The 22,765-nt window shown below is 35.9% G+C and overlaps 1 protein-coding gene across 5 annotated transcripts in view; it reads right to left on the reverse strand.

Annotated features, from left to right (window-relative positions):
- Window positions 1-28: 28 nt before the first annotated feature.
- Cryzl1 (crystallin zeta like 1) overlaps window positions 29-22,765 on the reverse strand; it is a 32,081-nt gene continuing 9,344 nt past the window's right edge. For 2 of the 5 annotated variants that reach the window (XM_047565261.1, XM_047565260.1), the window contains exons 4-13: window positions 20,721-20,793; window positions 16,573-16,617; window positions 15,233-15,301; window positions 10,135-10,268; window positions 8,475-8,586; window positions 6,411-6,509; window positions 5,344-5,465; window positions 4,170-4,275; window positions 1,111-1,156; window positions 29-614 (exon numbers count right to left, since the gene is read on the reverse strand). In XM_047565261.1, coding sequence (XP_047421217.1) covers window positions 515-614; window positions 1,111-1,156; window positions 4,170-4,275; window positions 5,344-5,465; window positions 6,411-6,509; window positions 8,475-8,586; window positions 10,135-10,268; window positions 15,233-15,301; window positions 16,573-16,617; window positions 20,721-20,793 — 906 coding nt within the window. In that variant the 3' untranslated portion in view covers window positions 29-514. Of the gene's footprint in view, window positions 615-1,110; window positions 1,161-4,169; window positions 4,276-5,343; window positions 5,466-6,410; window positions 6,510-8,474; window positions 8,587-10,134; window positions 10,269-15,232; window positions 15,302-16,572; window positions 16,618-20,720; window positions 20,794-22,080; window positions 22,725-22,765 lie in introns of those variants that run through there. The other 3 variants (XM_047565264.1, XM_047565262.1, XM_047565263.1) reach the window with 3 other exon arrangements.

Below are 22,765 nucleotides of genomic sequence, written 5' to 3' on the forward strand. Positions count from 1 at the left end.
TCCTAAAGAAACTCGGAGTAAATGAATATTTCAAAACAAAATTTAAGTGTGTATGAGTTAGATACTTTGAGACCTGAAAATATATTCAAATGCTTAAATTCTGACAGCACAGGCTCGTTAAGATGTTCAAAATGGAATTGACACATAACTAATAACATTATTTTGACAGTATACCAAGGCCTGTAACAGACTTATCAATAGAATGGTGTGGATTTTGCTGAAAGCAGTGTTCCTCATGGGAAGAATTTCATGAGAGGCAGATGTGTAGAAAAAAATTACTAAAAATGGCTTTCAGAATACCCCTTCAAATGTTAATTACAGAATTATCTTGATCATTTGCACAATTTGGAAAACATTTTTCAAATATGTCAAATAACTGAACATCTTGTGAACCAGAAAACATGCTTAAAAACTGAACAACTTGCTTTTATCTTCCTTGATTTTTCCCAGTTTTCAAGGAAAACTGGCTTCAAATCCCGGGATGGTTCATCCAGCTGAGGTCTGAGAAAGAAGATTAAAATTGAACGACTTGCTTTTTTCTTCCTTGATTTTTCTGAACAACTTCCATGGAAACTTTTGCCTCATACAGTGGAATAGGTTCATCCAACTGAGGTCTGGAGAGAAAAAAATTATTACAAATGTCATAAATGTTTAGAACACACTGGGCAGTAGTTGACAGTTGCCATAGTTGAGCCATATTATTTTAAAATAAGTCAAACTTGTCCTTTAGTATCTCCACTGTAAAAGTGGTTAAGTTTCCAAGGGGAAAAATATCTACTTTATCCATTCTAAGTGATAACCCATATTGCATTTTCCCCTCTTTTCAGGCTATGGATTTTTTGGGGAGGGGAGATGAGAAAAAGCAAAGAACGAAGCACAGAAAGGAATGGAGGGCAGGAAACTCACAGGACACTTCTGTCTTTGGGAAAACTTACTGGTATACCACCAGATACACTTTGAGAAATATTAAACAGTAGCTATTTATCTAAACTAAATAAGATGTGGAGGCAACAGGTATACTGTAAAAGCTGAAACAAAAATGGAAATGCCCACATTATTTCTCTGAGAATAGAAAAATAAACAAAAAATGATTTGGTTCCTTTAGCATACCTAAAAACACCAGCTGATAACTTCTCCATTACATCTTTTAAAACGCGTAGCTGAAAGAATTGTTAAGGTGATAATATTTAAAGAGAAAGGATTAAAAACATTCAATAGGCAGAAGATACTAGGCAGGTCAATTTTCTTTCAAGTTTTGTACTCTCAGAAATTCAAACTGTTGTTATAGAAATTCTGTAAGCTGTCAAATTTACCTGTAAAACAGGAATGATTTGAGAGAGTTGGTATAACTAAGCCTAAACTTCTAAACACAAATGATAAGAGCAGCAACTAAGGGATGACTACTTTTAACCCAATGAATGAAGGCAGACTGATGTATTTAGCACTTACATCTCTTACATCTGACTGGTAACAGACCAAAGTATGTGCGTGATACATGTCACTACCAGAATCAAGTCAAAAACTTTTGTTGGAAATTTAAGTGAAATTATAATATTGAGATCGAAAGTCTATGTAATTGCTAATACTGAAGAATTATTTAAGGCATAGAATCAAAATATTGGAAGGAGAGGTCTGTGTTAAATCAAGCTTGTGTGAAGAGAGTGAGAGGGCCTCTGCACAAGTGAGAACTAAAGTTCGATTCAAGACTTCAGAAAGTGTAAATTAGAAAATATGATCAAAGTCTTTTTAAAAGTTAAAGAGGGATGAACTAAACAACATTAATTCACATATTCACATCCCTGCAAACTCTCTTTATACTTTGTTACTGAAATTGCTCCGGGTGCAGTGACTCATGCCGGTAATCCCAGAGATTTAAGGATGCTGAGGCAGGAGGATCACAAGTTTGAAGCCAACCTGGGCAATTTAATAAGGCCTTGTCTCAAAACACAGAGTTTGTGGGTTGTAGCTCAGTGGTAGAGTGTCCCTGGATGCAATCTCCAGTACTGCAAACGAAATTGCTATTTGTGTGTGTTTGTACATGTAGATGCTCCATGACTTATGATGGGATTTTGTTCCAATAAAACCACTCTACCTTAAACATATCATAAATCAAAAGTGCACGCAACAACCTACCAAATATCCAATTTAGTAACTCAGTACACTGCAGAGTATTGGTTGTTTCTCCTCATGATGTTGCAACTGACTGGGAGCTGTATCTTGCTGTTGCTGCCCAGCATTACAAGAGAATATCAGAGTATTTTACTGCATATGGCTAGACAAGGAAAAGGTAAAAATTCAAAGTATGTTTTCTATTGAATGCATGTTGCTTTGGCAACATCATAAAGTAAAAAAATCTTAAGATAAACCATCGTTGAGTTGGGGACTGTCTGTATATAGCATATATTTTTTTATTTTGGAAAATTTTAACATATTTCATATAAACATGTCATATTTCAACCTGATCCAGGGATTTGTCAAATAGATTAAAATCATCTTGTCATGGGTAGAGGTGGTTTGAGAGAACCAACACAGGACAAACAATCAGCCTAGATTCTAACATGTAAGTTTCAAAACATCCTAACTAATTGTATCTTTTTTTTTTTTTTGGGGGGGGTACTTGGAATTGAACCAGTGGCGATTAACCATGGAACCACATCCCCAGTATTTTTAATATATTTTTTGAGACAGGGTCTTGCTAAGTTGCTTAGGGCATTCCTAAGTTGTTGAGGCTGACTTTGAACTTGTGATCCTCCTGCCTCACCTTCCCTGAGCCCCTAAGATTAGGTGAATGCCACCATGCCTGGCTATTATTTGTAATAGCTATATGGTGTTTTCTACTGTTCACATCTATGTTATCTTAGGTAATTGTGATGTGGGACATAACTTTTTAGACAAATAAGAAAATAAAAAAATTATTAGAAAAATATTTAAAATAGAATATTTAGAACATATTTAAATCAAAATATTTTAGACTACTACATTTACTACATGAAAGAGTTCTGAAATCTCCTTAACACGCAACACACTTAGTGCTCTTATTACATAATATTTTTTTTTCTTTTTTGTTTGGGGTGTTGGGGCTTGAACCCAGGGTCTTGCACATGCTGGGCAAGTGCTCTACCACTGATCTACACCCCCAGCCTTAAATATTACTATTTTAAACCTTTGAAATAAATCTGTCATTACTCCTAGAAGGGACTGACCTTTACACACAACACACATATATGATGTTCAATGGAGACAAATGTAAAGGTATATAAATTCCTTCACACAAAAGTTATCATATAAGAACTTCTTTTTATCCAATACACTGAAACTTAGGAAGCACAACTGCATTTAAAATAGTCATCTTAGAAATAAAAGCAATTCTTAAGAGAAGTTGACCCTGCTCAAGAGACTTTTGGACCTTTGTTTTTGGAACTGCTTTCTCATTCTCACAGAGAAACTTCTCATTACTTTCACCAAAACTGGAATGATCTTACTTCATTCACTAGATTTGTCTACAATGCTTTTTTTTTTTTTTTTTTTTTTTTGGTGGTACTAGGGATTGAACCCAGGTGCACTGATCTATGTCCCTAGCCTTTTTTTTTGGAGACAGGGTTTCACTAAGTTGCTGAGGCCGGTCTCAAACTTGCAATCCTGCCTTAGCCTCCAGAGTAGCTGAGATAACAGAAATGCACCACCATACCCAACTGAATGACTTCTATTTTTAAAAATCCAGATGCATCCTCATTTGATGAAGATTTCTTAGCACTGATATTTATAAAAACCAACTGTTCTGTGAAACTTTTTGTGCAATGATACTATCATAGGAGTAAGGTGTGCAACCTCGTGTAAAGTCAAGTTAAAGAGAAAACCAAACCATCTTCCACATAATATTATGGTTTATTTCCTACTCTGAAAGGAGGGAGACTTTCTGGGTATGATTCTGGTTCTGCCACTTGTTATTCTTTAATTTCTTCAACTGTGAAACAGGAATAATGATACTTAAATCTCATAGATTGTTTTTTTTTAACATTTAAACAAACACCTGCAAGACCTAGAACACTGGCATACTCCAGGAGAGTTAATGGCTAATTTTTGTTTCTTATTATCATAATGAAAAAATTTATATGTAAAGTACAAGGTAAATTTCAAGTCAGAAACAAGTCCACAGAAGAAAAGGATATAAAGATATTTTCCCTGTTGTACATTTGACAAATTCCAAATTTCATCATTAAGGAAAGCCACCGTTGCTCCCTTGAGGAAAAGGCAACGGCTATCTGGAGGATCCAACTTTGACAGAATAAACAAAGATCAATCAATCAATCACTGTGAGCCTAAGAGCAGAAGGATGATTAGTAGCATGAGCCAGAAAAAATTCTACAAAAATTAAATAATGTCCGAATCACAAAAACTCAGTAAACTTCAACAACATGTAAACTATAAGTTGGTATAATGTTTTATTTTCTATTTTATGGCCCCAAATGATGATGAAACAGCAAGGTGTATAGGTTAGATGAAGGGACAATCTAGAATCCTGGTGCTGAAGTGGTAGAGGTATGTGTATGTGGTTTCTGGCCATTTTACTTACCAGTCACCTTCATAAGAATAGTAGAAAGTCAGTCAAGATGGGCAGATGAGAATTATGGTATTTACATATCACCTATGATATATTTAATTTAAATTCTACTGAAAAACATTTGGAAGATAATGTATTGATACATTTACATAATAATTCCAATTTAAATAATTAGGAAGTTGTGATAATTTTATACAGAAATATTTTGTTAAGTATATGTCAATGATGTTTGTTACTAAGAAAAGATTGCTATTTGAAATATAGATTTTTAAAAAAAATTATTTTGGGGATTGAACCCAAGGGTAACTTTTCACTGATCTACGTCCCTAGCACTTTTATTTTTAATTTGAAGGCAGGATCTTGCTTAGTTGCTTAGGGCCTAAATTGCTAAGGTTGATCTTGAACTCCTTCCTCAGTTTCTTGAGTCACTGGTATTACAGACATGCACCACTGTGGCCAGTGATCAGATTTTTTTCTGGAGTGGTAGGGACTGAACCCAGGGCCTTATGTATCCCAGGCAAGCGATCTACCACTGAGCTACATCCTCAGTCCTGAAATACCATTTAAAAATGCAGAAGTCACTACTTTCAAATAACTAAATAAAATTATAATTCATTATAACTGAAGAACTCCCCTATTAGGCATTATTTTAACATTTTGGTTAACATATATCTAACATAAAAAACAAAATACATTTCTTTAAACATAGGGTATAATTAGGCATTATTCTTTTTCAGTACATTCTTGGTCTAACAGAAATGCTTTATTATTTCTGATAATACCTGAAGGCTTTCTTCTGTTGTTATCCAATGGCCTCCAACACCAAGAAGTGTGATGATATCATGTTTATGCGGTAGTAGTTGTAATTTTACAGCTGGTTCATCATCTTTACTATATAATCTCACTTGTAAAGAAATACAGAGAGAAAAAAGAAATATATTTTATAATAATCTGATAAAAATTTGTTGTTCAAAATATTTTATTTTTAATATAGTAAAGTGGAGGCATTTTTCTTAGAAAAAGGCAACACAGTGTATTCACATATCTTAAAATATACCTTTTGCATTGAACCTGTTTATAAGTTTTATTCTATATTTCAATTTAAGTGAAATAGTCTGTTTGCATTCAGACACTAAGTAAGGTAATATAATAGATAGTTAAATTCCATAATGTATTAATTATAACAATGATGACATAATACAGTGGGATAAGTTGTTTTCTGACTAAAGCATTCAGATTCAAAATAGTCACACTTTGACGTAATTACTGAAATGTATAATTGCAAAAATGATGTCAGCAAAGTGTATGTTGTTCACTATCACTGAAAGATTTTTCTGAGTTAATTGAAAATCGTGATATTTAAATCTTAAAAGTGGTTAAAAAAAACAAACCCCACACATGATGGCCAAAGTGGTATTCACAACAAAATATATACAGAAGCACTCTGTGGTACTGTAATATTTTAGGAGTGATGAACTAAGTGTGTACAGATTAGGTGTTGAATAGATATTGGTTAAACTAAAAAAGTTTAAGAAGATAGAAGACAAACTTTGTATGTTTTCCAACTAGAGACAATAGAAATCAACCATCTAAATGGAGGGCAGCCACACATAGCAGAAATGACTGCAAAAAGGCATCTGTATAATAAAGTGTACTATCTGGGACCAGATGAGATCATAGAAATAAGTTTCTTACAGAGATTTCTCTTCTGTTACTTAAACTTCAATGCCTATTCTTTAAAAGGCAAGCATGATCTCTCTTCCCAATTATTCCCTTGTTTTGTTTGCTTTTTCCTGAAATTCATCAAACTAAAAAAACTACACAGTCTACTGATTTCATAGGTACCAACCTCCAGCATCTAGGACAATATCTACTCCCAGGCCTCCTGTTTCTTCCAAACAGCTTTCAGCAATATGGACTTTCCCATTCGATACATCAATCACTCGGGCTGTAAAGGACAGGAAATCAGGCAATTGTACTCTTCTGTATGTGAGCAACACAAATCAGGGGGAGAAGAAAGAAAAGATATATCTGTCCTTTGAAATGAGTTAAGCAGTTCGATTATTAAATAGTACATTTAATGGGGAAAATTATAAACCAGTAAAACATTTCCCCATCAAGCCCAATTTTGATAAGGTTCAATTCTAAATGAATGGACTGATAAATTCAGTAAAATAAGAATATGAGCATTTTGTGGTAAGGTGGTCCAAGGACACTCTGTGGATGCAGAAGATTGCTCTCAATAGCTTAGGATATGCTACTAGAACTGAGAATCTGAAAACACAGGGTACACATGTATCATCCATATTATAATGTGAACTGGGAATAATAAGCAGTTTCTTAAATATGCTTAGATTTAACTATGTTTAAAGTTCAGAAATACAAGAATATAGTTGTTCAACATGGTACTTATCTACTAGAAGCTATTTTATTTATCCTTTCTCAATCACAGAACCCCTCCCCTTGCTACCCAAAATAGAGAAAAGTCCTGAAGGTAAGGAAAAGGAACATGATTATTTTTAGCTATCAGTGAAAATTAAACTAATTTTAATTGGTTACTTTAAAAGTATTGTATTAGGAGAAAAAATATAATAGAACAATCAGAACTTGAACTAGCAAACAAATTTTATATTTAATTTTTATATTTTTATTTCTGTATTTTTGTGTTACTTCAAATTGAGTCCAGGATCTGGTGCATGCCACGCAAGTTCTCCACCACTGAGCAACATCCCAGGCCCTTTTATAAATATTTTCAACACTTTGTTGAAGAGAATTCCTCTTAGAGTTGTTAAGATTAGAGGAATAGTGCAACAGTAATCTGAGATTTGGGGGAATGGGGTAGGAAGACAGAAGGAAAGAGGGCTGAATTCCCCTAGGAAGGGTAGAATTGACCAATACAAAACTTTTCCCTTCAATAATATCACTTGCTTGCTTTCTCCATTCTATTTTTTATACTTTCAAATCTATTCTTTTCCCTCTTTTCCTTCAGCCCTTATATTACCTCCCTTCCATTTCTTGGTTATTTCTGCAGGATGCATAATGTAACAATGGAAACAACATGGGCTTTACTGTTAGGTCAGGAATCAAGGTCCATTCTAGTCCCTTGTCTAATTGTATATGCTTGCAGAAGCTAGTTAAATTCTGAGAACCTATTTCATGGTAATCTACCACAAGTCTGTTGAGAATGTAAGGAGGAAATGTCCATATTAAACTCAGTGAACATTATTTCCCTTCCTGCCTCCCCTCACTTATACTCTGCTCATCCTCTTAGATCTTTTCCAGTTTCTCTGTTCCTTTTTTCTTCCTCCTCTCCATATGCACTGCTGTTCAGAGAGGTTCAACTTTTACACACACACACACACACACGTATATATATATATATATGTTTGTTTATTTATTTATCTATCTATTTATATTTGTTAGGTTGAATCTTTTTAGGAGCTCAATCTCCACCATGTCCTGCTCACTTTAAACTATATCTGACTTGTGTTTCTGTGTGCATGGATCATTTGTCTTCCTAGGATCTCACAGAAAACAGACAACTTTAAGGGCATACAATGGGGTAAAAGAGGTTGAGAAACACAGAGTGGTATAAAAATATATTGATTTATTGAGTGAAAACAAAAAAACCAGGTATTTCTAAAGTGTGTCAGGTTTACTTAATGCAAATTTGGGTAAGTGGGTAAGACAAAAACTAAAAAAAAAAAGATGTAAGTTTGAAAAATTTAAATAATTAAAGCTATCACTTAAGTAAATTGGGAATCAGCACAGATTTTTTTTTTTAGCTGTTAGTGAATTTTAAAATTAACTTTCATTTGGGATTTTGTACTTCACTTTAGCAGTGCAGTTTTGCGGTTTTTATTTCCCTGAAAAATTTTGTGTTCTAAAGTTTATGCTGAGTAATGTTACCCACCGATAGAAGGCCTAAGTCTTTCAAGGCACTGCTTGTCTTCCAAGCTGCATGCTGTTGAGATCACTTTGGCTCCTCTGTGGTGTGCTAACTGAATGGCTATTGTGCCAAATGCCTGTGTGGAAACACATATACAAGGGGTTAACATACACAGGGGACAGGCCCTATCCAATCTATCTTGTAGACTATATAAAATATACAGCATATATATGCTGTATATACACATACATACACACACATACACACATTCATTTATGCATGTTCACTTTTTTTTGGTACTAGGAATTGAACCTGGGGTGTTTCACATTGAGCCGTATCAACAGCCCTTTTTATTTTTTATTTTGAGACAGGGTCTGCTAAGTTGCTGAGCCTCCCAAGTCACTGAGATTACAGGCATGCACCATTGCACCTGGATTACTTTAATATATTTTTTAAAATAAACAAATAAAAAATAAAAAGGTCTGGGATGTAGTTCCATGGCAGACTACCCCTGATTTCTCCCTAGTGACACAAAAAACAAAAAACAAAACCCCCCAAAACAAAAAATGTTATAATAAAAAAGGAAAAAAATACAGATATATTTAGTAGGGTAAATATCTGATTGGCTTCTTCAGAACTGGGGAGTAGAAAGCTGCACACATCACATGCTCAGGTCTGAGCATCATTTCCAGGATGGAGGGCCACATTCAGAAACGTGACCATAGAAAGAGAAAGGAGGTTGTAAGGGTATTGTTTAAGTACCTTTAGGAATCTAGCTACCTCTCTTTAGAGATTGGAGCACTTCAAACACTCCATCTGTATTTGGACCTGTAGGGTGAGGACAGGGAAACACTACTACCTGATGTTGGACAACTCTGCCTTTTTCCAGAGAAAAGGAAAGGAAAATAATTTTCATCAACAGCCAAACAGAAAACTATAAATTCACCTCAAGTTTTGCAATGATTTTAGATTATATTTTACATATTCTTTTTTTTTTTTTTTGGTACTGGGAATTAAACTCAGTGGTGCATAACCACTCAGCCATATCCCCAGCTCTTTTGATTTTGAGATAGGGTCTTGCTAAGTTGCTTAGGGCCTCACTAATTTTACTGAGGCTGGCCTCAAACTTGTGATCCTCCTGCCTCAGCCTCCAGTGTCACTGGGATTACAGATGTGTGCCACCAAGACCAGCTGTTTTACATAGTGTTTTAGTGTCTATTATTGTGATAGTCTATCTTTGGATGCTATCTGGAATACATTTAAATTAGTACATTTTGACCTCATGCGTGATCTATGTATAAAAAGCCAACACTTCATTAACCTAAGTGTTAAGTGTCAGTGATATGATACAAAACCAGGAGTGAATAAAAATGGCTTGGCTTGGGGTACAGCTTGGTGGTAGAGAGCTTACTTACCAACCCTGGGTCCCATCCTCAGCATGGGTTTGGTGGGGGGAGACTTGTCTGCTTTTTAATTTACTGGTAAATTTAAAGTAATCAGAAACTAATTATACTAAATCTAACTTTTACCTCCTATTGATAAAACTTGCTTATGGTAACAAAAGGGAGACCGATAAAGATATCAGATATTAATCTACTGGCAAAGAATTCTATTAGCTTGTTTTTAAATTCCCTAGGATGACTGCATGTTAATCTATTTCTTAAAAACAAAAATTGACACTTACACTTGCTCCATCCATTATCAGTACTGATTTTCCAGGAGAGAGTTGAGAAAGATAATGTAGGGCTGTATAAGCTCGTACTCCATCCCGAATAGTTCCAGCTGCTTCTGTCCATGTAACCTTTTCTGGTTTATGAACTATCACAAGGAATAAGAGGAAACGATCCATTAGCAAGTCCTAGTAATACTGCCTTACTGACCTATTTCTTTCCATCTCTTCGTCCATGGACCATAGCCCTGGTCCAAGTCCCTGCTCCTATTAATCTCTCCCCCACATTACAGTTTCCCTGTCCCACTCTTGCCCACATATAATCTATTCTCAAGATAGGAGCCAGTGTGTACGGAGTTTATTTCCTAAACGTATTCAGGAAAGTATGTGAAACATAAACACAAATGCATTAATAAATAAAAAGCAGAAGGTAAATAACCACTGTCATAGAGAAACAGTGCATCAGGATCATCCCAGCAGCCTCCTCTCCCCACCAGAGGTCACCATTCTCACTTGATTTCTGATTCACCTTTAGAGTTTATCACTCAAGTGTGCACTCCTAAACCATCATTCAGTTTTGCCTGGTTTTGAACGTTTATCTAAATAGAACCACACCCTAAGTATTCTTTGCTATATTGCCTTTTTTGAGCCCTTCCATTTGGGAGGTCATTGTGTTACTTTTGTTTTTGTGTTTTGTGGTATGCCACTGTGCAAACACATTTGGTTATCTATTCTCCAGCTCATGAACATTTGTGTTGTTCCCAGTTTTGTCAATGACAAACAGAATGTTGCTAAGAATGTTCTTGTATAAAGGATACTGTTACATTATACATGGTTTTCATTAGGATACTTACCTTGGAGTGGAAATCCCAGGTCCCAGAGTATATTACTTTTGACTTAGTTACACACTTTTTGGTGTGCTTATATAAATTTACTCTCCCACAGTATTGTCTTAGTAAACTGTTTATGAGATTTTTACATTTTTGCCAATTGTGTGTATAATGGTATAATGGTTTCTTACTGTGACTTAAATTTGCTTTTCCCCTACTATTGAAAAGGTTGAGCCCCTACATTTGCTGGTCTTTTGGAATTCTTTTTATGAAGTGACTGTTCAAGTCTTTGTCAAACTTTCTATCATCCTGTCTTTTTTTATTTATTGACTTAAAGGAATTCTTATAGCTATTTGTGCTGTAAATATTACAAGTTGAATCATTTGTTTGTGTGCTGTAAATGTTATGAGTGAGTACCCCTTATCTGCAATGTTTGGGACCAAAAGTGTTTTGAATTTTGGAATATGTTCATGCACCCAGTGAGGTATCTTGAGGATGGAACCCAAGTTGGAAATGAAATTCATTTATGTTTCACATATACCTTATACACATAGCCTGAAAGAAATTTCATAAAATATTTGTAGTGTGCTTTTGTTTTGTCTGCAATGTGCCATGTGAGGTCGGGTGTGGAATTTTTCACTTAAGGCATCATGTCAGTGCTCAAAAAATTCAGATTTTGAAGTATTTTAGGATTCCAGATTATGGGATGCTCAATCTGTATTTCAACCTTATGGTTTTTCTTGTCAATCACTTTAGTGCTATCTTTGAAAATAGAAATCCTGGAATGATATTTTAAAAACATAAACAACATTCTAACATTTTTTTGCTTAAAATTTATCAATGGCTTTTCATTATACTTGGAACAAAATGCAAATTCCTAATATAGTTTAAAAAGTTCTACATGATCTAACCATTAAGCTGTTCCTTTACATGTTTCACTATTTTTGTGTTCATGTGGTAAACGGAATGTTATTTTGTCACAGTTCAAGCAATCCTTTCTCATTTTACCTAAAATCAACCTCAGACACTTTTACAGTCTTCACCAGCTCTTTCAAGTGTGTTTCCTCTGAGGTAAACAGATCTAGATGAACAAGATGTAGTTTAGTCATCACTGCACTAGGAATAGACTATTGCCATCTAGTGGAGCATTCAAGCCTAAGTGTTGAAAATGTTCAGGCAAATGATCAGGGAATGAAAACAGCAAGAACACATTAAGCACCATGTGATAGCACATGAAATAATTTTTTTCTTATAAAACTCTTTAAGATAGGTATATTAAAATGTATTTTGTTTTTCTCCTGGTTCCTGGTTCAAAACTCCTGTTGCCCTTGTTATTTCCTGAATGACCAGTACAATAAGCATATCTTGTTAAAAGTATTTGAGTTTTTGTCTTTGGTTCCTGAAGCAGCTTCAGAACAATGCAGATTAGTAGAAGACAATCTTTTATAATGTTGGGGTGCTTTAGCTTCAGAAAGTAAAGTCTCTGTCTCTCTTTCTCTCTGACCTTCTTTTCCCTCCTTTCCCTTGCTCCCTTTTCTCTCCAAGGCAGAAACTAGCATTCTTCTTCCCTAAGGCAAGTCAGAGAAACCAAAATTCTATTCTCCTATCTTTCTGTCTTGGAGCTGGGCTGTCAATAAAGAACTTCTCTGACACACCTTCTCTGACAGCAGATATTAAGGCCTCAAATTTAGAAAGGGTCCTGCCCCATACCCAGGAGGAAGGAATGTTGCACAGAAAGGCTAAGATCTGGAAGAGACAGGCCTTGTTGGGTTTCTCCACTAAATCTGTTAGTACTAGGTAATGTCCTTTTTGTCCAATCTCATTTTTACATGGTTGTCCATGCTTCAATCACATCCATGTACTGAAGTCCTCATAAAAAACTCAAATGGACAGGGGTTAAAGAGAGAGATCTAGATAGCTGGACATGTGAAGGTTTGCAGGAAGATGAACAAGCGCTTATCCATGTGTTGGGAGGTGGAGAGCCCAACTCAACAGGTACAGAAGCTCCTGTGACTGGGAGCACTCCAGACCTTGCTCTTTATGTCTTCACTTGGCTCTTCAGTCATATCCTTCAAAACATCCTTTACAATAAACTGGAAAACATGTTTCTGCAAACCATTCTAGTGAATTAATGAACCATAAGTTGGAACCCCAATTTTTTTAATACCTTTATTTTGTTTATTTAGCTTTTTTATGTGGTGCTGGGGATGCAACCCAATGCCTCATACCTTTTAGGCAACAGCTCTACCACTGGGTCACAACCCTAGCCCCTTAAGGAACCCCAATTTGTTGCTGGCTGGTCAGAAGTTCAGAAGGCCCACAATTGTGACTAGTATCTGAAGAGAGGACAGTCTTATGTGACCCAATCTCTGGGATCTGATACTATCTCCAGGTAGACAGAATCAGAATTAAATAGGATTAAAGAATGCCTAGCTGTTGTCTGCTTTAGAATTGATTGCTCTAACATTTGAGACCATGCTAGAAGTGATGTGTGTTATGGAGTATATAGTAAAAGAAACTGAGTTTGTATTGGTGTTTTCTACTCAATAACTAATCTCCTAATTTTCCTGATTAAGAAATGGGGTTCAGGATAACTAAGTTGCCCAAGGCCCACATAGATAGTAAGGTAAATATATGACTCTAAATCACATGTACTCCAACAGTTCATGCTTAGTCTATCTACTGTTTACCTATGTGGAACACTGCCCATTGTAAGAATTGTGACTACCATATTTTATCAAAATATTGGTTATGCAGTCCCTAAAAAAACATTAAAAGACAGTAAAAACTACATTTAAGATTTCAAAGGTCCTAAAATTGCAAGGTTAAATGTGGGTTAATGTCAAGATTCTTGCTTTTGTGTTAGGTGGTCAACAGGTATTTGTTATGTTACAAAAACTGAACAAATAAAAGAGTCATGCGCAGATTAATAATCAATATATCAGCACTGAGAAAATTATAATTTCACTTCTTTCTAGTTTATGTTCAAAGGACTAAAAGAACAGTGCTGAAAATGTGTGCCAATTTTTGTTTTACTTTGTTTTGGTACTGAGGATTGAATCCAGGGGTGCTTTATCCCTAAGCTACATCCCCAGCTTTATTTTTTTTTTTTCCATTTTGAGACAGGGTCTCACTAATTTGCTTAGGGCCTTACTAATTCCCTGAGGGTGGCCTTGAACTTGCAATCCTCCTGCTTTGGTCTCCCAAGCTGCTGGGAGCACAGGCATGTGTCAATGTTTGCCAAATTTAGAATGAAAAATGATTTTTATGTTTGACAGAATGACTTATGAACTGAAATTAGAAAAGAGCTGGAAGAATTACTCAATTCTAAGCTCTAGCATCAATATTGGGCAAAATAAGCTAATAGCACATTTGGAAAGCTTGTTCGGAACATTGTTCTTTGGTTTGATGAAAGAACAGACTTTGAGTTGAGGTGACCAAATGCTGAGTTCTCATTAAACAATCACTAGGTGAAGAATTAAAAGAATCTCAAATAGAGTTGTTGTAAACTGAAAATTTTCCTCTGAAAAGTTTCACAGAGCATAGTGAAATTATTCCCTTTTTACAAAATGCTACAAAGTGCTGGTGCTGCAAACAGAAAGCAGAGGTTACCTAGTTGAGTTTCCTCCTTTATGAATGCAGTCAGCAAGCCCTGGGACTGCCTACAGGTCACATTGTCAGTGATCATTCCTAAAGGACCTTTTTTTCTTTTTGGTTGGTACTGGGAATTGAGCACAGGACCTTAACATGCTAGGCAAGTGTCTGACCTTTCAACATTTTATTAAAATTTTATTTTGAGACAGGATCTCACTAAGTTGTCTAGCCTGACCTCAAACTTGTGATCCTCCTGCTTTAGTCTCTGGAGTAGCTGAGACTTATAGGGGTGTGCCATTATGCCAGACTAGGGCATATACCCTAAATGTGCTGTCTAAATTTTGTATATTTAAAATTTCAATTAATAACCAAGAGCACTGGGGATGTAGCTCAGTGTTAGAGTACCTCAATAAAATAACAACAATGACAACACCAAAAGATATACCAAAAAAAAGAAATTTAAAAATTCTGATTGGGGATATAATTTCAGAGCTAAGAAAGAAAACATTTTTCATATTTTTTACCATAAGCAGTGTTAGTAAAACTCAAAGATCTACACACTGTTTAGTCTGAATATGAATTTTATGAATAATAAATATAAGCTAGAAGTAGTGACATGATTGGCCAATAGTTATATCACACTAATAAAACTTAAATGGGAGCCAGAATACTGAATTGCTGCTACATACCTAAGTAATGCTCATGTACTCTAATCACTTCACAAAGTCCAGGGTCTTCAGAATCCAGGGGCAAAATTCCTACAATTTAAAATGAGACACTTAAAGAAAATGAACTAAAAATTAATTCATTCCTAATGCATATTTGTGTAAATTATGTTCAGTGGAATATTAAGGAAGGTTTCAGTAACTATCATTGTGGGGAAGGGAGAGATTTCAGAAATATAAATAGGGACCATATATTTTCTGGTATGAACATAGTGATACTTGTGCTGTCTCTTTATTTGTCTCTCTCTTCTGTTACTTTGTGAGTGACGTACAGATGATGGCCAAATCAGAGTCTCTGGGGACACCTGGACTTCTGGTTAAAATTGTCTTTAATGTATAGATACCTTCCTATGGTTTAGTTCCTTATGATACCTAGGTATGTTTCCAATAAAATCCCATTTATATTTTTGGCCTCTCACAAAAAGTATCTAAAGTAATACAGAATATCACTGATTTCATGGGCCCAAAAAACCCCAAAATGATAAGAAGAAAATCATCAATTCTCTAGGAAAATCAAACAATCCTGTAAAGAGTTGAAGAAAATCTTCCTACAAACCTGTTCTTTAACAGCTTCAAATATATTAGAAGGCTAAGTTTATATGCATATCTTCCATGAAAATATGGAAGTTTCAAAGACCACTACGAAAATCACACTCATGTTTGTGTGACTGTCTAGGATACAAGTGTAAATACATATATATTTTTTTGAGAAAAATATTATTAAAGTAATTATGGCTTTAAGAAAACAATAAATTAAATGTTCCAAGTCAATTTTTTAGTTTTATAAGAGTAGCAAGGGAGCTCCGTAGGAGTCAAGTCAGAGGTTCAGAGGGGAACAGAGGTTCTGTAAGGCCCAGTCGGTCAGCAGTTGTCAATCACAGGCCAGGCAACCTTCCTTCTCTTGAGAGACTTGAGTGTGCCCACAGACTAGGGACTGGAAAGAAAAGCACTGTACCAAGCACAGCAGTGATTACGGTTATTTTTCAATCTATAAAATTGTCAACCAGTGACAAGGTTTAAAAGTTATGCTAATTGGGATCAAACTTCCCATTTCCTTCATTAATGGATATTTGAGAGCAAATTCCCAAACTCTTAATATTTTATATTTTTGCCATGCTGGGGACTGAACCCAGGGTCTCACTCATGCCAGGCAAGCACTCTACCTCTGAGCTACACCACCAGCCCAGGAAAGTATTTGTATATGAAGGTCACAATGAACACAGAATTAAATAGAAAAAAGAAGAGATGGAAATAAATAGATTGAAAATAAATAGACTGAAAAAGGACTGTGAACTAAAACTTACCAACTACTTCATCATCTGGTTGAAAGAATGATACCTTGGTTCCAACTAAAGAGTAAAGAAAATTAATAGTTAATATCATAAGGTTACTAAATATAATTCTTATTTAACCATTAAAACAAAGGATCCAAGGGTTTATAAAAAGTCATTCATTCATAGAAAAGGCCAAGAACTAGGACATTATAATGGTCTGTGAAGACTGCAGGACAGAACACTTCAAATCTGGATTCTCTACAAAATCTGGGGCACATAGCTATGACAGCATGGGGAAAATACGTTTTTCTGTGTGGCTCTCTGCCTATTAAGCTAACTTTAAAAAAATTTTTTTTTTGGTAGTTATAAACAGCATGCCTTTATTTATTTATTTTTAATATGGTGCTAAGGATCGAACCCAGTGCCTAACACAGTGCTAGGCAAGATCTCTGCCACTGAGCTACAGCCCCAGTCCCTATTTAGCTAACTTAAGGATGAAGCAGTAAAGGAAAAGAATCCATCCCGTAGTTTCTAAGATTATGCTGTTTTCCACAAAACACCAACACCCTCTGGCTAACCCTTCTATTATTATTTTAGTTGCAGAATTTCAGATATACAATGGAGTCACATATAAAATTACTTTGTTTTGGAAATACATTCAGGAAGTTTTTGAAATTTTACAGTAATTGATATAAATCTATTTCAATTAGAATTATATCTAATTCTATGGCTGGCCCCTTGCAATTTGGGCAATTTGTTCTGCACATGTACAGAAAAGCCTTTTATTCAGAGTTACAAGAGGAAAAATATGGCAATGTTGTTGAATGCCTACTTACACCCAGTACTTTAGCGTGTTCTTACATTTAATCTGCACAACAGGTCCATGAAGTATTATTCTTCCTAGTGTACAGACAGGGAAACTGAGATAAAGTAGGAAAGTATTCTGTAAGTGGACCCTTTGGTTGGCTCTAAGCAAAATGGCCCCAGAACTCATCTGTTGGTACTCGGCAAATAACTCCAAGTTGGTATTCCTCCTTTTTCAGTTTGCTTCTTATTGGGATCCCTCCTGTGCTATCAACCATCAGTACATTTGGCTTCTGACCCATTGAATTTTTCTCTTTTCTTTCTACTACTGATCTATGTCCTCTTGGGATCACTTGGACCCCTTTTCTTGGCCTCCTTCACACTCTTCTTTCAATTATCCCTCAAACACTTGCCTTCTGAAAAGTTCTATGTTTACATCTCTCTTCCATTTCTATGCTGTCTCTGGGTGAATTTATCAACTCAATTATTTCAAATACAATCCACATGATGACAACCCTCAAATATAAACATTTCCAACATGGATCCTTCACCCTTGATATTCAATTCATAATAAAAGTTTATTGGATATCATCAATGAGATGCCAACTTAAGTGCCAGGAACTCAATAAGTATAAATCTGAACTCATCATCATCTTCCTCCAGATTGAATCCTCTTCACTTATCAATTGATGGTACCAATTCATGCTTAACTAGAATTCTCTGAGTCATTCATGGTTCTCATCTGGGTTGATTTCCCTAGTTCCAATCCATTGTTAAGTCCTGCTGACTTCCTCAATATTTCTTGAGTTTGCCCCTCTTTGCCACCTCTGCTACCACCACTCTCTAGGTTATGACATCTGTTATCTCTTATCTGTTGGTCTATACACAAACTAAGACCTAAGGGCTGGTTTGCTTCAAGTCTTCCTTTACATGGCAACTCTAACAATCTCCCTGAAATCCTTGCTTCTTTGTCTTTGATAATGATATCCTCTGCTGTGATTCTCTACCTGCTGGCCCCTTGCCATTTGGGCAATTTACTCCTAGAAGTTTTTCCTGTTTTTTTCTGGCTGGGTTGGGCAGTTCTCCTTGAGGCTTTCATAATAACTTGTTCATATGCATGTAACTGTCTTTCTTTTTGACAGTTATCTCTTTGAGAGCAGGGCCTTTTGTCTTAGTTATATCCTAAGTACTTATTAAATGTAGAATGAATGAATGAATGAATGCTCCCTGCGTTACTATACTTATTTCTTTAATGAGTAGATTAAAAGAGAGGAAACAAAATTATCACTTAGCTAAGTGAGAAGATAACACTGAGAAAGAGTAATATTCACAGTAAAACTGAATATATAGACTACACATTAACATACTTGTTCATATACGCAGGAAGAGAAAATGTATACTGACTGATCATGAACTACCTTTTAGTGTGAGTATTAAGATCACCTCTATTAATCTCAAATACTTAGGCTTAATGGTCTGCATGTTAAAAATAATTATTTATTAAGTAAAACTTGAAAACTATTTTAAAATAATTATAAATTCTCACTGGTTATTTCTCCTCAGAAACTACAATTCCTATTTTTGGATGAATAAAGTACTTAACTTTAAAATGCTCAATTTTAGGCACACTTAAATTTAATATGATAACTTATGATTATGTAAAATTTGTACCAAAATGAACTTATACAAGAAATATATGCTTATTTGTAAATATCATAAAAAGGACAATGTACCCATCTTATTGATTACTCATGAATTTAAATATATAATAAATATTTTCTATGCCATAATGCGCTCTTCAATTATAAATTGTCCTTTTTTTTTTCTCCAGAATAGTAAACTGGGGGCATCCAGGTAGATCTTCTGTTTGTCCCAATCTCCCCTTAATCCAGGCTCTGATGCAAAAAATGTCTCAAAGGAAACCAAGTCCAGGAGGGTGAAGCTCTTGCTTTTATTATTGAGGCTTCCAGGCTCAGGGTGGACCAGACAGGGAAGACTGCCATTGGAAGGATCCAGACAGCCACTTCCCTTCTGGCCATGGTGCTCCAGGTTTCCTCTGGACAGGGGCAGAAGTCTGACTCATTTGTCTTTTGGGAAACCAGGCCCTTATATCATCTCCCTCCCTCAAGAGTCCTGAAAATATCACTACAGGTCAGAAGCCAGTGCTGAGCAGCAGGGCTGTGGTGATGCCCAGTCCTCAGACAGGCCCCCATGCACTGCAGGAGCACTAGTCTAAGGGTGGGATCTTCTGAGCATCCTTTCTGGATTGGCAGGCCAAGTCCTTGGGAGATCACTGGCAGGGGGCGGTCCTCAGGATTACAGATTGTGGCAACACTAAAGAGAGGCTGATACCCGTCAGCATGGGAGCATGTTGGAGAACACATCGGGAAGCTGTGGACCTCCAAGGAGGGGAGGGGAGCTGCGTGGCACAGAAAGATGCCCAGGTCAGGTGAGAGGTTCCAGGAGGTGCCAGGTCCCTTTGTGGCATGGTCTGCTTTGTCCAGGGCAGCCATGATCAGGTGATGACAATGATGAGGGACTTGAAGAAGACGATGTGATGGTGATCCAGAGGCCTATTTGGCAAAGCCCCACAGAGTCAACTAATGGTTCCCTGGAGAAACCGAACAGGTAGGGGAGGCAGTAGAAGAGTTTTCTTTCAGCACAACAGCAAAGGCCTGGAGGTGTAGTAGATTCTGAAGCACTGGATTCCCACACAAGTCGATCATCTTGTGACTCTCACTGCTTTGGACAACAGAACTTGATTAAGGCTTGAGCAGAATGTCCACTGAAGTGTCCAGAAGTTCACTGAGCAGGTAGGAGGAGTAGGCCATGAGGCAACAACAGGGCAGGAAGCAGAAGCAATGATGCAAGATAATCTGGCTTAACTCATGAAGTCAGGCACGAACAGGAAGATGTTTTTTCTTGGCACTGCAGTGGGCAACCTACTGCCCTGGGCCTGCTCTAGAGGTGCCAGCACAGATCCAGCTCCACCAGTGTGGCCTCACTCCTTGGTCCTGGAGCATCTGCCGGGACACCTACATCCTGGTACCCACTGCCCTCGCTCCACACCAGATGTTAAATCTTGCAGCCCACAGGAGCACGGGCAAAGCAGACATGCTCTGGGCGCAGGGGGCCTCCCTGTGCACCTTGCCCTACGGGCAGCGCCTCACCTCCACACGCCCTCCGTAGCATCCCAGTGGCTCCAGCAGTGCTTGGCATCCTGGAACCTACTCTCCTGCCAAGTCCTATTTTTAAGAAGGTCATTTTTGTATAATTAAAATTTATATTTGAATGAGTGTCTATGATTTTTGTGCCAATAAACTATTATGTCATTTTTTTACATTGGAAAAAAATATTTACATCTGTAAGCTTACCATCCAACACAATTCCAGCAACTTCTCGTCCAACAGGAAAGAAATCCTTTTCCATCTTCATTTCTGCCAGAAGCTAAATCATGACAAAAACTGTTAGCACACTACTGTCATGAATAAATCCTGTACCTTCTCACACATGAGAAAAATCAGAGCAAAGATAGATTGCTAGAAAGAGCAAATATGATTCAATTTTTGAAATTAAATTCAATAGAAAGAGAAAATATGATTCAATTTTTGAAATTAAAACAATTTCACAAGACAGATTTCCTTGTAGGATAGGAAACCAAGAGTTTGATGAGTAATTAGTTGATATATAGTATTCTAAATAAGTATTATTATTCAAATAACCACTAATATGTCTCTTTAACATCTTTATTCTACTAAGTATGAAGGGAAATTAAGGCCTGGGTATTTCTTGGTTGGCTAAACACTGTTACTCAGTCATCTGTTCAGGTGGTTAGGGGAATGTAGAGACTTTATTCTTGAATAAGGGAAATGTGACCTTTAAGAACCAAAGGTGGCCCATTATCATATCCTTTAAAAATCACCTGAGTTTTTCCTCACAATCTTGGATTAGGAAGCAGGTGGGAAGGAGGAATAGTTAGTAAAAACAAAATTACCACATGATTTCAGACTCAGGGTGAGTGCAGTTTATTTTTTTAGGGTTATGTTTTAAAAAAATTAGTATTTTGTTAGATTCTAACCAAACTGATAATATGTCCTTATCTTTTAAAATAACAGAAAATACTAAGATAATCTTGTATTTAAGTTCCTGCAACTTACAACAGTACTAGAACTTCTGCTTTTTTTTTTTTTTTTTTTTTTTTGGGTGCTGGGGATTGAACCCAGGGCCTTGTGCTTACAAGGCAAGCACTCTACCGACTGAGCTATCTCCCCAGCCCCGACAACAGTACTAGAGAGGTGGAACATACTTGTAGATATATAATAGTTATTTTAGAAATAGCAAAAAAAAAAAAAAAAAATTGAAATAATCGTTATGTTTCCTTTACTTTTCAAAATTAAAAACATAAGTCTCCCATGTGTATATAGTTACTTGCCAGAAGTCTCTTTCAACATTTTATACTTTTCCTAAGATGTTGATGGGACAATGTCATTTTTTTTTTTTTTTTTTTTTTGTGGTGCTGGGGATTGAACCCAGGGCCTTGTGCTTGCGAGGCAAGCACTCTACCAACTGAGTTATGTCCCCAGCCCTTCATTTTTGCGTTTTTAATGCACATTTTTACAAAGTTATAATGATGGTTTTAGTAACTGCATCTTGCTTCCTTCACTTATAATTTTTCATAGTTTTAAAAAAGAACATCTTCCAATCATAGATCTGCAGACGAGGATTAGTACTCACATTCTTGGTGAAAAATCTTCAGGGGAATCTCAATTCATTTCTCAAGTTGTGTTCATGCTACAGAGTCGCCCAATAGGAGCCTATACCTTGTTCTGTAATTTTGGCTTTGAATTTATCAAAGAAAACTTTGATTCCTAGGAATTAATATGACATTAAAATCTAATAAATTAAGGATCTGATAAACTATGTTATTTATCTTTTAAAAACTCAGAAGATGGACCTGTTCTACTTACTAATGGCACATTTAACCATAATTTATTTGCCATTTGAAGATTTTCCATGTATTTTTATGGTCAATAATGAAAAATTACTGTTGGATGGTGTAAGATTGGAGATATGTGTTTACGAGCAAGAAAGGAGAAATGATAAGAAGAGTATGAACCATATATAAAGACATAAACTAGAAATATCACATAATCAATGGTTAACAAACACTGATTTGGTTTCTAGTTTCTATTTTCATTGCTTTTAAAAGGTAATTTCCCCTTGATTATATGCCTTAGTAATTATAACTCTCTTTCGTTAAGTAGTTTATAAAATATTCTCATATATTGATATAAAATACATGTCCTTCAATCAGACTAATAATTGAATGTAGTAGAAATACACAAATGTGTACTAAATATTTTTCCTAGATGTTCGACTTTTCTACAGACAATAATTTCTTGGCACTAAGAAGTCAGTT

Source organism: Sciurus carolinensis, chromosome 9, assembly GCF_902686445.1.
Source record: "Sciurus carolinensis chromosome 9, mSciCar1.2, whole genome shotgun sequence".
NCBI classification, from domain to species: Eukaryota; Metazoa; Chordata; class Mammalia; order Rodentia; family Sciuridae; genus Sciurus; species Sciurus carolinensis.